At 37.9% G+C, this 14,336-nt stretch overlaps 1 protein-coding gene and 1 long non-coding RNA gene across 2 annotated transcripts in view; one reads left to right on the top strand and one right to left on the bottom strand.

Annotated features, from left to right (window-relative positions):
- LOC143665607 (uncharacterized) overlaps positions 1-398 on the bottom strand; it is a 53,178-nt gene extending 52,780 nt beyond the window's left edge. The window contains exon 1 of the long non-coding RNA XR_013167114.1: positions 224-398. This is a non-coding gene — a long non-coding RNA (uncharacterized LOC143665607). The remainder of the gene's footprint in view (positions 1-223) is intronic.
- A 98-nt stretch (positions 399-496) lies between these two features.
- Positions 497-14,336, top strand: part of ZNF510 (zinc finger protein 510) — a 31,610-nt gene continuing 17,770 nt past the window's right edge. Inside the window, exons 1-4 of the mRNA XM_077139178.1 lie at positions 497-789; positions 1,895-2,173; positions 3,027-3,094; positions 13,422-13,548. Of these exons, the coding sequence (XP_076995293.1) occupies positions 2,101-2,173; positions 3,027-3,094; positions 13,422-13,548 (268 nt within the window). The 5' untranslated portion in view covers positions 497-789; positions 1,895-2,100. The remainder of the gene's footprint in view (positions 790-1,894; positions 2,174-3,026; positions 3,095-13,421; positions 13,549-14,336) is intronic.

The following is a 14,336-nucleotide window of genomic DNA, read 5'->3' as shown; positions in this document are numbered from 1 at the left end:
AAAAGTAGAAATAGGAAGACAAGCATGCCCATTTCCTAGCTGTAGGCTTTCTTAACACTGGCATATTTGCGTTTTCTAATTGGTTTTTGCTGAAATATTTAAAGGAAATTACAGATATGTAAAACAATCCTGGATACTTTAATAGGCTTCTCTAGTAAATAAAATTACTTCTATGACCACAATTAACAAAAGCAATACTTTTCTTTCTGATATCAGTACATACGTAATTTTCCAGAATTGTTCCCAAGGGTCTGTGCAACTCTTGCGTTCTCTAACCAGTATCCAAAGACCACACGTTAATTATATTTCCTGTCATAATGGCTAGCCCATGAGCCCTGGGTACATTAGGACTCCTCAGGCTCCAGGAATTAGTGACGTCTTGGGATTCCCTAGCGCTTCAAAACCGCGGGCGCGGTGTCTTATGGGACGTGTAGTGTCGACTGTTAAGAGGTTTGCCGCACAGCCTTGTGGGGGCGGGCGCCGGCCCTTCGCTCTGCGCACGCGCAGTCCAGCCGCGCTGCCTTCCTCCTCTTCCGTCGCGTGGGTCGGGGACCCTCCGCGGCTCGGGGTCAGCCTAGATGAGAGGGCTTCTGACCAGGGCACGCGATGGAAGTATCGAAACCTCCCAAGTGGAAACCGTAGTGCCAGGGCCCGGCCTGCGGTTCTCGGGGCGCCGGTGCAACCGGGTGGTCGCCGGGAGACGGTGCTCCGTGTGGGTCGCGGTGTGCGGACTTCGTGCCGGCCCCTGGCGGTAAGATGCGCGTGGACGATGCTGACCATGACCCGGCGGTAGGTGCTGGCCGTGGGTCTGCGGGAGCGTGAGCACTGGAGGAAGGCAGGCCCGGTGGAGTCCACCTTCCCGGGAGTGGCAGCAGGTTCCTCGGGGAGGGAGGACGTGCTCCGTGGCTTTGTTCCCAGAGATAGGTCGTCACCTGACAAGCTTCGCGTTCACACTTAGCGTGTAATTGTTGGCTCCCGTCATATTTGGAGGTATACTTTGTTCTTTTCATTTAGTGCCTCTTTTAGTCCTCAGAACTGTCTGCCCTATTTATAGGCATAGCCATTTTAGAAAGGAAAGCTTTCAAAGGGGGGAGTGATATTAAGATCATAAGGGGTGAAGGAGCTTGGATGCCAATATGGGTATGCTTCCCAAATTCAGGCTACTCCTAATAATTTACCTGCCTAAAACCCATCGTTTCAGCCTTCCCACCACTTGGCACAGTGACTTAACCCGAAATCCCCAACACTATGATGAATGTGGACAGATGTCACATGTGCCAAATGGATTTATGTTGGGAATTCTGGCATTTCTCCAGAGCCCTTAGATCAGAGGATCCTATCCCCTGCACTATCCGGTCTGTTTTCAGAGTTTTTTTGTAGTTTTTGTCTAATAGAAAGGTAAGGGGACCACATAGGTAATTTCAAATTTTCTATAAACAACATTAAAAAATTAAAAAGAAATAAGTGAAATACATTTTAAAAATATATTCTGTTTGAATGCATCCAAAATGTTATTTTCACAGGTTACACTAGCCACATTTCAAGTACTCAATAATCACATGTGGTAGTGGATACAGAAATGGATTGCACAATTCTGAATTCCAGGAGTCAAGTTTAAGGCCTGCATCAGTGGTTCTCAACCATGGGGGCAATTTTGCTCCCCAGGGAACTTTTGGGAATGTCTGGAGTCATTTTTGGTTCTCAAAATTGGTAAACAGGGTGCTACTGGTGTCTAGTACATTAGGAGCCAGAGACATTACTAAGTGTCCCATTGTGCACAGGATAGCTCTCACATCTCAGAATTATCCAGCTCAAGATGGCAATAATAGTGAGATTGCTAAACCCTGCTCTAGATGAAGGTTTCAATTAAAATGAATTTGTTTCCAAATCCTAGGTTGCAGCTTCTTTGGAACAAAGCAGCTTTGGTGAGGCAGGAAAGAGGGAGCCCTATGAACAAGGGTCCGGCTTGGAAGAACAGCCTCTCTGACCAGAGACCACTCAGCAGAGCTGCAGAGCAGGGGAGGAAGAGCCCAGAAAGGCACATGTCCTGAGTTGTTCTACCAGAAGCAGTTCTTGATCCCCCTGTCCTGAACGAGCCGGATGGCAATGTTGCCGCATCAGAAAGCCATCACAGTCTGCGTGATAGTGGAAGCTGTGGACCAACTTGCAGAAGGTGGTGACCTAGGTTTGAGAGGGGTGGGTGACTGTCAGGATGACACAGAAAAAAACCACATCACTGGAGGGTGTGTGCAGCATGATCTCCAGGGAAGGCAGGATCAGCCAGAGCTGAGGAAATCCTGTCTCCACTCCTCCTTAAAGGGCCTCCCATTTCCTTCATTTTTCCCTCACTCTGAGGCTGAAAGGAGGGAGCCAAGATTCTGAGTTGCTCCAGCACCATCTCAATGACCGCATGCACCATCTAGAGATAGGCTTAAGCTCCTTCTATCCTCAATATATAAAATCACAAAATGATAGTAGGGGAAGTGCTATTATTTCTGACTCTTGAAAGTTTAGTGAAATATTGGGTTTGAGATAAGTGGCTTTCCAGCATCATCCAGAACAGAGCTGGGAGCAAAGCACAGTGTTACTCTCATTGATCAGTCACCAGAAGTGTCTTATCAAAGATGTAACAAAGTTAGAACAAAAAGATTAAGAAATATTCTGTCACAAAGCATCTCATCTTTCTTTCATACTTTTCTACTGATTTTGTGACTCCAGATTACAAAATATTAAATATTAATGGAATGTAAATATTAATGGAATATTATTAATAATGGTGTAAATATTAATGGAATATTATTAATAATGCTTTGTTTTAATATTTTGTTAACTAGTCAAAGGGGACATAAATTGTTTATAAGTCAATAGGAAAACAGTTTACATTCACCCAGTGAAATACTGCAGCGTTAAGCCCACATGGTCATATCAGAGATGCACAAGTTCAGGTGGGCAGAGCTGTTGTGACAAGATTTTTAGACAAGTAGATAAAGAGCTAACCAGGTCTCATGACTCCATTCCTTTTTTAGGACCCCCAGCTTATCCATCACATGCCTCTACGCTCTTGCAAGAGCAACAGAAAATGAACGTGTCTCAGGTGAGTTATTACTTGACACCTTTTTAAATAATGGATTTTATAGATGCTTAAGAGTCCATACATTAAAATAAAAAGTAGAACAAGAAATGGATCAAATTCAGTTAGGGAAGATATAGACTAGTCGATGACAAGCAGGGCAAAGTTGGCCTGTAGAAAGATGCAGGTCTTCTAATGTTGCACGTTTTCTGAAGTAGAGCTGCAAGTTTATTTCTCAGCTTTCTGATAGCCATGAAGGAAAGTCAGACAGATAAGATTCTGAGAATTGTGTTGATGAGTATAAACATGGTTCCTCACGGAAACTAAAGACACTGAAGTCTGGAAAAAGCTTTTTTATATTTTCATGTAGGTGATAGTAGAGATTATTAAAACCGTAAAGTTGAAAAGACCATCCTCGGTTCACTGAATTGTAGTGGAGCCTCTTGTCCATCAGCTGACTCTATATGTGGGTCTGTATCTAAATTTTGTATTTCATTCCTTTTGTCCAGTCATTTATATTTTTGCTGGTACTTCACTGTCATATTACAGCGACTTCAGAGTTAGAATTGAAATGGGGTAGTGTAAGGCCTCTAAGTAGCACTTCAGGAATTTATTGGCTATTTTAGGTCTGTTACATATTTATAAAAATTTTCTCAATTTTCACGAAACGCTCTCCTGGTTAGTTTTTCTGTATAGAGGTGATTGAAGTTTTTGATATCTTTCGTTAGATTTATTCCTAGATATTTCATCTATTTTAACAGTGTTATAAATGATACTATTTTTACATTTTCATTTTCTAGTTTGTTATTAGTTTATTAAAATATGGTGGATTTTTTATATTGACTTTATATCTGGCCATTTTGTTAAGTTCACTTATTAGGTTTAAAGCTTATTTGTAGATTCTTTTAGATTTTTAATCTGCACAATCATGTTTTTTCACTTAAAGGCAATTTTATGTCTCCCTTTCTAATCTCTATATCCTTAATTTATTTTTAAGCTTATTGCTAAGACTTCCTGTGCAATGTTGAATGGAAGTAGTGAGAATGGGCATCCTACTCTTGTACCTGAATAGAAAGCGATCATCAGTATTTCATCATTGAATCTGATTTTCTTTCTAGGTTTTTTCCTACGTGCCCTTTGTTTGAAACTTTCTGTTTTAAGTTCCTAACACAGGGCGTTAAATTTGTCAGATGTTTTTTTCTGCTTCTAATGAGATAATCATGTAATTGTATTCCTTTATTCTCTTAGGGAATGAATTATATTGAATGCTTTTTGAAATACCATGTGGTTATGATTTAGTATCCTTTTCATATATCTCTGGATTCAATTTGTTAATATATAAATTAGTATTTTTGAGTCTAAATTAATGGGGAGATACTGGCGTGCACTTTTCTTTCCTTGACTATCCTTGTCAGATTTCAGCATCAGTGTTCAGTCTCGTAAAGAGTTGGGAAATGATTCATTCTCCTCTGCTCTCTGGAAGAGTTTTTGTTAGATCTCTTCCTTAAATGCTTCCAAAAATAAACCACCGAAGCCACCTGGGTCTGGGCTCTCTTTGTGGTTACTTCTAATTAGGAATTCAGTCCTGTAATAGGTATTGAAAATCTGAATAATCCTATTTCTTTCAATGTCTTATTTTAAATAACAGGCTTATTGAGATAATTCACATACCATATAATTTATGGATTTAAAGTGTACAGTGAGTAATTTTTAGTGTATTCTCCGTTATATAATCTTTGCTACAGTTTTAGAACATTTTTGTCACCTGAAAAAGAATCCTGTACCCTTGTGTTATCACCCCCTTCTCTGCATGGGCTCCTTCCAGTGTTAAACAACTACTGATTTACATTCAGTCTATAAATATGTCTATTCTGGACAGTTCATATAAATACAAATATATAATATGTAGTGTTTTGTACCTGACTTCTTTTTCTTAGCATAATGGATTCCTGATTCCTCCATGTTATAGCATATAGCAATTCTTCATTCTTTTTATAGTCAAATACTCCATTGTATGAATATACCAAATTTAGAGGGTTTTAATTTCTTCCCCTACTTGCCACCAATTGATATTTTAAAAATTATTATAGCATTCTAGGGTGTTCAAAGTGGTGTATGTCTGTGGTTTTTATTTATATTTTCATGAAGATTAATGATATTGAACAGCTTTTCATTTGTTTATTGGCCATTTATATATATCTTCTTTGAGGAAATAAATGTCTGTTCAAATCCTTTGCCCATATTTTAATAGGGTTGTTGGTCTGTCTTGTTGAGTTTCAAAAGTTCTTTATGTATTCTGAATACTAGTTCCTTATCAGATATATGATTTGCAAATATTTCCTCCCAGTATGTGGGCAGTCTTTTTACTGTTTTGACAGTATTGTAGATTGCTTGGGGGAGTTTGGCTAAATTATCAATATTAGTCTTCCAAACCATGAACATGGGATGTTTTTCCATTTATTTTAAGTCTTATTTAAACTCTCTCACCCATGTTTCATAGTATTCAGTGTACATATCCCGTACTTCCTTTCTCAGATTTATTTGTGGATAATTTTATTCTTTGTGATGCTACTGTAAATGGAATTGTTTACTTAATTTTTCCTTTCTGAATTGTTCATTGCGAGTTTATAGAATTACAAATAACTTTTGAATGTTAATCTTGTATCCTGCAACTTTGCTGCATTTGATTATTAGCTCTAATAATTTTTAGTGGATTCACTAGCCTTTTCAGTATGGCTACAGAGAGAGAGAGTTTTACTTCTTCCTTTCCAGTTTGGATGCCTTTCATTTCTCTTTCTTGCTAGAACTGTCAGAAAAATACTAAATACCAGTGGTGAGAGCAGACATCCTCGTTTTGTTCCTGATTAAGGGAAAAACTTTCAATGCTTCATCATTTAGTATGATATTAGCTGTTGGTTTCCATAAATACTGTAATCATGTTGGGAAAGATCCTTTCTAATTTTAGTTTGTTTAATGTTTTATAATTTAAGGATATTATCAGATGGGTTTTTTTGTATATGTTGAAATGATTATGTAGTTTTTTTTCTCCCTCATTGTATTAATGGATATAGTACATTGATTTTTTTTTTATGTTGATGCATCCTGTATTTCTGGGATAAATTCCACTTACTCACGGTATATAATCTTTCATAAGGCATATTGATCTTTAGTTTTCTTATAACGTCTGTCTAGCTTTGGCATTAGGGTAGTGCTGTTCAAGTATTTCCTCTTCTCCCATGTTTTGGAAGAGACTGAGAAGGTTTTAGTTCTTTTTTAAATGTTTGGTACATTTCATCAGTGAAAACAGCTGGTCTTGGGCTTTCTTTGGTAATTTTTGTTTAGTAATTCAATTTCCTTACTTGTAAGTCTATTCATATTTTTTATTTCTTCTTGAGTCAATTTTGGTAGTTTGTGTTTTTCTAGGAATTTGTCCATTTTATCCAAGTTATCTAATTTGTGGGTGTACGTTGGTTCATAGCATTATGTTTTAGTACTTTTTATTTCTTTAGGGTGGGCACTAACAGTACCATTTAAATTTATTTCATCTCTTTTTTTCATGGCCAGAAAGTCTTTTCCATTCTATTGATCTTTCCAAAGAACCAACTTTTGATTTTGCTCATCATCTCCATTGTTTTTTACTTTTCTATTTCATTTATCTCTGCCTTAATCTTTTTATCTTTCCTTTTAGTTTGTACAGTTTTTTTTCCTTTTCATGTTCTTCATTCTTTATTTTTTCCTAATTAGAGAAGTTGTGGGTTTACGGAACATCATGCATAAAATACAGGCTCCTATATTCTACCCTGTTATTAACATCTTACATTATTGTGGTACATTTGTTAAAACAGATGAAAGCACATTTTTATAATAGTAGTATTAACTTTAGTCCATGGTTTAACTTTGGGTTCACTATTGGTACTGTGTAGTTCCATGGGCTTTTTTTTTTTTTAATTTTTATTCTACGACCATTTATACGACCCAAAATCTCCCCTTTTAACAATATTCAAATATGTAATTCAGTGCTTTTAATTACATTTATAATGTTGTGCTACCATCACTAACGTCCTGACAAGCTATATTCTAGATTCTGACTCTATGAGTCTATGAATTTTCTAATTCTAATTATTTCATGTCATTGAGATCATACAGTATTTGTTCTTTTGTGTCTGGTTTATTTCACTCAACATGATATCTTCAAGTTTCATCCATGTTGCCATATGTAACAAAAATTCACTCCTTTTTACGGCTGAATAATATCCTTTACAAGTGTGTACCACATTTTGTTTATCCATTCATTGCTTGATGGACACTTGGGTTCCTTCCATCTTTTGGCAGTTATGACTAATTTTTAGTTCCTTAAGGTGGGAAGATAGCTATTGGTTTTTATCTTTCCTTTTTAATGTACATGTTACTTGTATTTCCTCTGAGCACCATTTTTGCTGGTATGTTTTATTCATTTTCATTCATCTCTAAGTTATTTTCTAATTTCCATTGTGATTTTTACTTTAACCTGTTGGTTAAGAGTGAGTTGCTTCATTTCCACATACTTGTAAATCATCCAGTTTTCCTTCTGTTTCCCATTTTTGTTTTCATTCCTTAAGGTTGGAGGAGATAGTTTGTATGGTTTCAATCTTTTTAAAATTATGGAGACTTGTTCTGTGGCCTAACATGGTTTATCCCGGAAAGTGTTCCATGTGTATCCTACTGTTTTTGGTTCAAGTGTTGTGTTGAATTCTGTTCCTGTTTGATTTAGTTGATTTTTTGTGTTCGAGTGTTATCGCCCCCTGTTGATCCTCATTAGTTTTTCTTTCCATTAAAAATGTGGGGTGTTAAAATACCCAGCTATTATTGTTGAAGTTTCTGTTTCTGTTTTCAGGCTTGTCGATCTGTGCCTCATGTTCTTTAGAAACTTGTTAGGTATGTGTATGTTAATCTAATTTAACATCTTTCTTAAGTGATGAGTTGCTTCTCTGTTAGCACTTTCAAGATTCACTTATTGTGTTTGGCATCCCATAGTATTTTTTCATGTGTCTGAGGGTGGATCTCTTGAGTTATTCTACTTTGACTTTGTGAAACTTCGAGGATGTGTAAGTAAATGCTTTTCATGCAGTATATAAGAAGTTTTCAACCCCTTCTTTTTCTTGAAACATTCTCCCCTTTCTCTCATCTCCTATGATTCCCATTATGCATATTTTGGCATGCTATAGTTCAATGAGGCTCTATTTATTGTTCTTTTTTTCTCAGATTAGATGTTAATTGGCTTTTATTCACATTTGCTCATTCTTCCTTCTGCCTGCTCATATTTGCTGTTGAGTCCCTTTAATCAGTGTTTCATTTCAGTTATTGTATTTTTCAACTGTAGAATTTCAGTTTGGTTCTTTTTCTTTTGAAATAATCTCCAAACAGGACAGCTGCAACAACAGCAAACCTGGTACCGACACTGATACCCTCTCCCAAAGACCCAGATCCTCAAATTTTAACATTTACCACCTTTGCCTTATCACTCTGTTACCTTACTCCTTGAACACTTAACTGCTGTGTACATTTCCTATAAACAAGAACATTCACTTACATAATAACCTAAAAAGCACTTATCTTCAAGGAATTTAACATTGATATAAAGTTTAAATTCTATATTCCACTTTTTAACTGTATCCCAATAATGTCCTTTTCAGCCTTTTCTCCATTCTTAGATCCCATCTGATAACCATGTATTGCATTTAATTGTCATTATCTCTTTAGTTTCTCCTTTTTTAAAAAAAAAGTATAGTTTAATATATACAACATAAGTCTTCCCAACCCAGCCCCTACAAGACATACCATTCACTGGAATTAATCACATTCTCAGTGTGAAATTACTCGCCACCATCCATTACTGGACCTTTCCTTTCACCCCAAACACAACCTCTACACTCATTCTGTGTTAACTCCCCATCATCTGTGCCAACTCCCCGTCATCTGTGCCCTACACCACTGGTAACCCGTACTCTAAGTTTACGTACTCTCTGATTTTTTTTTTACAGTTACCATAAGGCTTAAATTTAACATCCTAAATCTGTAACAGTCTTCTTTGCTTTGATACCAAACTCATTTTGGTGCAGTTTTGCTGGTAATAGAATTCATGGTTGACAGTTCTTTGCTTTCAGCCCTTGTACAGCTTTCAGGAGTCTCTCTTTATCTTTGGAATTTGAAAGCTTGATTGTAGATGTTATGGTTTGTGTTCATTTAGGTTTATCCTGTTTGTTGATCATCTTGGATGTGCATATTCATGTCTTTTTAAAATTTGGAATGTTAACAGCCATTACTTTGAATGTTCAGTTCCTCTCCACCCTCTTCCTGGATTCCCACAGTGGGCCTGTTGTTGCACCTGGTCGTGTCCTCCAGGTTCCCAGGTTCCTCAGGCTCTTCACGCTTCTTCACTCCTCTTTCTACTACTCAGGTGGGTGATTTCACACATCTCATCTCCAAGTTCACTGATTCTTTCTTCTGTCAGCTCCAATCTGCTCTTGAACCCCCTGTAGGGAATTTTTGATTTCTTTTACTGTGGTCTTCAGCCCTATTTGGTTTCCTTTTCATAATTTCCATACCGATATTGTGATGGAATATATGTATTTACATGGGAAGAATATGTCTTTTTGAGGTCCAGAGGGTGAAGTGCAGTGGTTTGAAACTATATGTATCCCCAAAAATCATATTCTTACAGCAGATCCATTCCTGTGGGTAAGTAGGACCTTTTGAATAGGTTCTTCAGTAAAGGTGTGGCTGAGGGGTGAGTCTTAATCCTCTTACTGGAGTCCTTCATAAAGGGAGAGAGAGAAAGAGGGGGGGAGAGAGAGAAAGAGAAGAAAAAGCAGTGGAGTAAGAGTCTGCAAGAAACGAAGCATGGAAGAAAAGGGCAAGACTAGCAGACACTGCCACGTGCCTTCTCTTGTGGCAGAGAAGTCAGAACGCAGGCAGCTGGTCTTCAGGAAGAAAGCATTGCCCTGATGATGCTTTGATTTGGACATTTTCCCAGACTCTAACCATAAATGAAGAAATTGCCATTGTTAAAAGCCAATCCATTTTATAGTATCTGCTTCCAGCAGTGAAGCTAACTAAAACAGTTATCGTTTTACTTTTCTGGTTTCTAAGTCAGATATCTTGCAGTGGGTTGGCTTAGGCAGTGGTCATTATTGGCTCATGGATTTGAGGCTAGAAAAAGTCCAAAATCAAGGTGTCCTCAGGTGATTCTCTGTCCCCTAAGACTGGCATTCTGAGCCTGCTGCCAGCAGCCCTCAGTCCTCTTCCTTCTGTCACATGGCAGTGTGTGTGGCACTCTTCTGGCTGCTCTGGGTCCCACTGACTTGCACCTCCTGCTCATGTCCTACTGTCTGACTTTCACTCTGCTTATAAAGGATTCCAGTAATCTGGATTAAAGCCTGACCTAACTAAAGTAATACCTTGAGGAGGTCTTTACAGTGGCCCCACATCTACCAGAATCTGGGCCAAGACCAAAGCCGCTTCTAAACTGGGCTATACCACTCAATCCACCGTAGTTCTTCATATATAGTTTCCTTTATGTCTGAATATATTTGAAGTAGCTGATTGACAGTTTTTGTCTAGTATGTCCAATGTCTGGGCTTCCTCAGGGCAAGTTTCTACACAGTTTCACACAATTTATTTTTTACTATGTGTGGACCATATTTTCTTGTGTGTTTGCATGGCTCATAATTTTTTTTTCTGAAAACTGGACATTTAAAATAATATAATGTTTCAACTGTGGAAATCAGAATCTGTCTCCCTGCTGAGGTGTGATTGTTATTTGTTTAGTGACTCTTTTAAACTAATTCTGTGAAATCTGTAGTCTTTTTTGTGGATGGCCACTGAAGTTTCTGTTCTCGTTAGTGATCAGCAGAGTGGGCAGAGATTTCCTGCAACCGTTAAGTCTCCCTATCTTGGACAAGGGACTCGACGTGCATCTTGGGGCACACCTTCAGCAGCCAGCTTGGCAGTTTACCCCTCTCATTCGCTTTCACTCCATCTTGCACGGAGCCTCAAGGTTAGACAGAGATGATAGTTGTTTCCTGAGCTTGCACACAGGCGTGGGCATGTATATGGCCATCTAGGTTTCCAGGGATATTTCTGTGCTCTCCAAGACCCTGTATATATCTGATTCTCTAGCTTTTTCTTTTAATCCTTTTGATGAGACCCTTGTTTGTCTTAACTTTTATCAACTATTTGATGCAGCCATGATGTTAAACAATTGCCTGTGTGGATTTTTGTGTTTGTTTGTTTTAAATATCCCTGGGAAAATGTGATTCAGAGCAGTTAATGTCCAAGTCAGGTCAAATAAAGACAACCTTCTATGTGGGGTTGTCCAGGAACCACCAGACAAGCCAAATGACATTACTCTGGGAATTAGGCTGATCTGCTGAACCTCAGTCTTAGGCAGACAGACTTGATTAGGGTTTTCTTTCTTAAGAGTCATAGACAGAAGGGTCTGGCAGCATTCCGATAGTAGCCATTATTGCCTTCTCTTTGCTACCGTGAATTTCCACCAGTGCCTTCAGGTTAAATGTTTTGATGACTTTCCTCTCATAGATTAGGTGTTCTGTTCTATAATAGCTATAAGCATTAGGTCTGGGTGGATCAGGCAGTGGCAGTTCTTCCCCTGCCCTAGCCAGCACCACAGGGGGACCTTCTGGATTCTCCCCAGTCTTCTCTGTGACAGACAGGTTGGGTTCCAGAAGGAAAATCCCATAGAGCACTGGAAATCCCAGTGTCTGTAGTCCCCAGGGACTTCACATTCATACTCCAGTCCGCATTTGGCCTTTAGCAGGCTGTTAAAATTTTTCTACTTTTTTCTTCTCGTTGGTTTGTATGGAGTTTGTTGGCATCTGCTCTGGGTCAACAAATGAACAGGCCCTTCTTCTTTCTTCAGGAGCCTGTTTCTCTCCTGTTTTCAGGTTGCTTGTCTGCCCTGCAATTTCAGTTATTTATGTGGCTCAAAGAATGAAGGAACCAGGCTGTGTTGTAATCAGATTTTACTTAGAAAAACAGACAGTGGGTCAGATTAGCTATTAAACTAGTTTCCCAATCTCTGTGCTATATCCTTATTAATTTTTTAGTCTGGCTTTTCTGTTAGTTTACTTAGAAAGTAGTTAAAATCACTAATTATAATTGTGGATTTCTCTGTCATTTTTGTCAACTTCTATCTATGTTTTTGGAATAGGTCCATACAAATTTAGGTTTGTTATATATTCTTGTTAAAGGACCATTTTATCATCATAAACTGTTCCTCTTCATCTTTCATAATGCTTTTTTACCTCAAAATCTACTGGGTTTTTTCCCAGTGGATTAAACATCTTTTCAAATTAATTAATTAATTTTTCATTTGTTATATCCAAGAATTGGAAAAACCATATATCCACAACAGTGAAATGGATAAATTAATTAATGTATAGTCATACAATGTAGTAAAATGCAGTACTAAAATAATTTACATTATATGTGAAAATTTGGATGAATTTAAGAGCCATGATGACAATTTGGATGAATTTAAGAGCCATAGATACTTTACTGTATATACATTATACCTCAGTGTCTTTTTTCTTTTTAATTTTTATTAATAAAACCAATTAACATACAACACGAACAAAATTTACTGTTTTTTATATTAACAATAGTTAGATCAACTTTCTGTTGGTTAGTGATTACATAATGCAAATGTTTCCATCTTTTTTTACCTTATATGTCTCTATATAAAATGTTTTCTTGGTTGTTGTTTTAATGTAGTTAAATTGGATTGTATAGTCCAGGATTGGCACATTTTTTCCCTAAAGGGCCAGGTAGTATTTTCATACTTTGGGAATTATACTGTCTCTGAGGGGACTACTCAGCTCTGCTCTTTTAGCATAGAGGCAACCATGGGCAAGACACAAGTGATTGGGCATTGCCATGTTCCAATAAAACCTTATAAAAAAGGTGTCAAGCTGGAATTGTCCCATAGGCTATAATTTGCTGACCCCTGCCCTACAGTATGTTCTGAGTAGTCTATTGGAGTGTGGAATGAAAATTGTACCAAGCTTATTCACATTTTTTATTTGCCAGAAAGGCTAATTTGAACAATAATAGCTGAACTAATATTTATTGATGATACATGTGTATAACTCAGATATATACAATTAATTTTAAGTATTTTTACTAATTGAATGCCAAAGTATAAGATAAAACTGAGCCCAAAACAGGCATCATTTATAATCATTCCCTTTAAAAAAGCTTTCTACAGTAAACATCATAAGAATAGTTTTCATATATATTTCCCACATCACCTATTTCTGAGCCCTTCAGATTGACCAGAGCTGTGCTGTTACAGGCCTCCGTGTCGTTCAAGGACGTGGCAGTGGAGTTCACCCAGGAGGAGTGGCAGCACCTGGGCCCTGCCCAGAGGACCCTGTACAGAGATGTGATGCTGGAGAACTACAGCCACCTCCTCTCCGTGGGTGAGCATGTTTCCATAATGTACCCATGCACTCTCTAAATAAGGTACTTCCTTTAATTTTTCCATTATACTTTAACAGTTTATTTAGACTTTAATGATATTCCATCTTTTCATTTGGGAGTTGTGCTTGTTTGAAAGGATGTATGTAACCTAGAAAAGCCATGTTTTAATCAAAATCCCATTTCGTAGAGGCAGAATAATCCCTATTCAATACTGTATGTAATTAGATCATCTCCCTGGAGATGTAACCTAATCAAGAGTGGTTGTTAGGATGGATTAGGGGAGATGTGTCTCCACCCATTTGGAGTCTTGATTAGTTTCTGAAGCCCTATAAAAGAGGAAACATTTTGGAGAAAGCTAGAGATTTCTGAGAGAGCAGAGAAGAATGTAGCCATGAGAAGAAGAGAGTTTAACAGCCAGTGACCTTTGGAGATGAAGAAGGAAAACGCCTCCCGGATAGCTTCATGAAACAGGAAGCCAGGAGAAGAAGCTAGCAGATGACGCCGTATTCACCATGTGCCCTTCCAGATGAGAGAGGAACCCTGACTGTGTTCACTATATGCCTTTCCAGATGAGAGAGAAACTCTGACTGTGTTCGCCATGTGCCCTTCCACTTGAGATAGAAACCGTGAACTTCATCAGCCTTCTTGAACCAAGGTATCTTTCCCTGGATGCCTTTGATTGGACATTTCTGTAGACTTGTAATTGGGACATTTCCACGGCCTTAGAACTGTAAACTAGCAACTTATTAAATTCCGCTTTTTAAAAGCCATTCCATTTCTGGTATAT

Source organism: Tamandua tetradactyla, chromosome 2, assembly GCF_023851605.1.
Source record: "Tamandua tetradactyla isolate mTamTet1 chromosome 2, mTamTet1.pri, whole genome shotgun sequence".
Lineage (NCBI taxonomy): Eukaryota > Metazoa > Chordata > Mammalia > Pilosa > Myrmecophagidae > Tamandua > Tamandua tetradactyla.
This window is presented reverse-complemented; position numbering and strand designations above follow the sequence as displayed.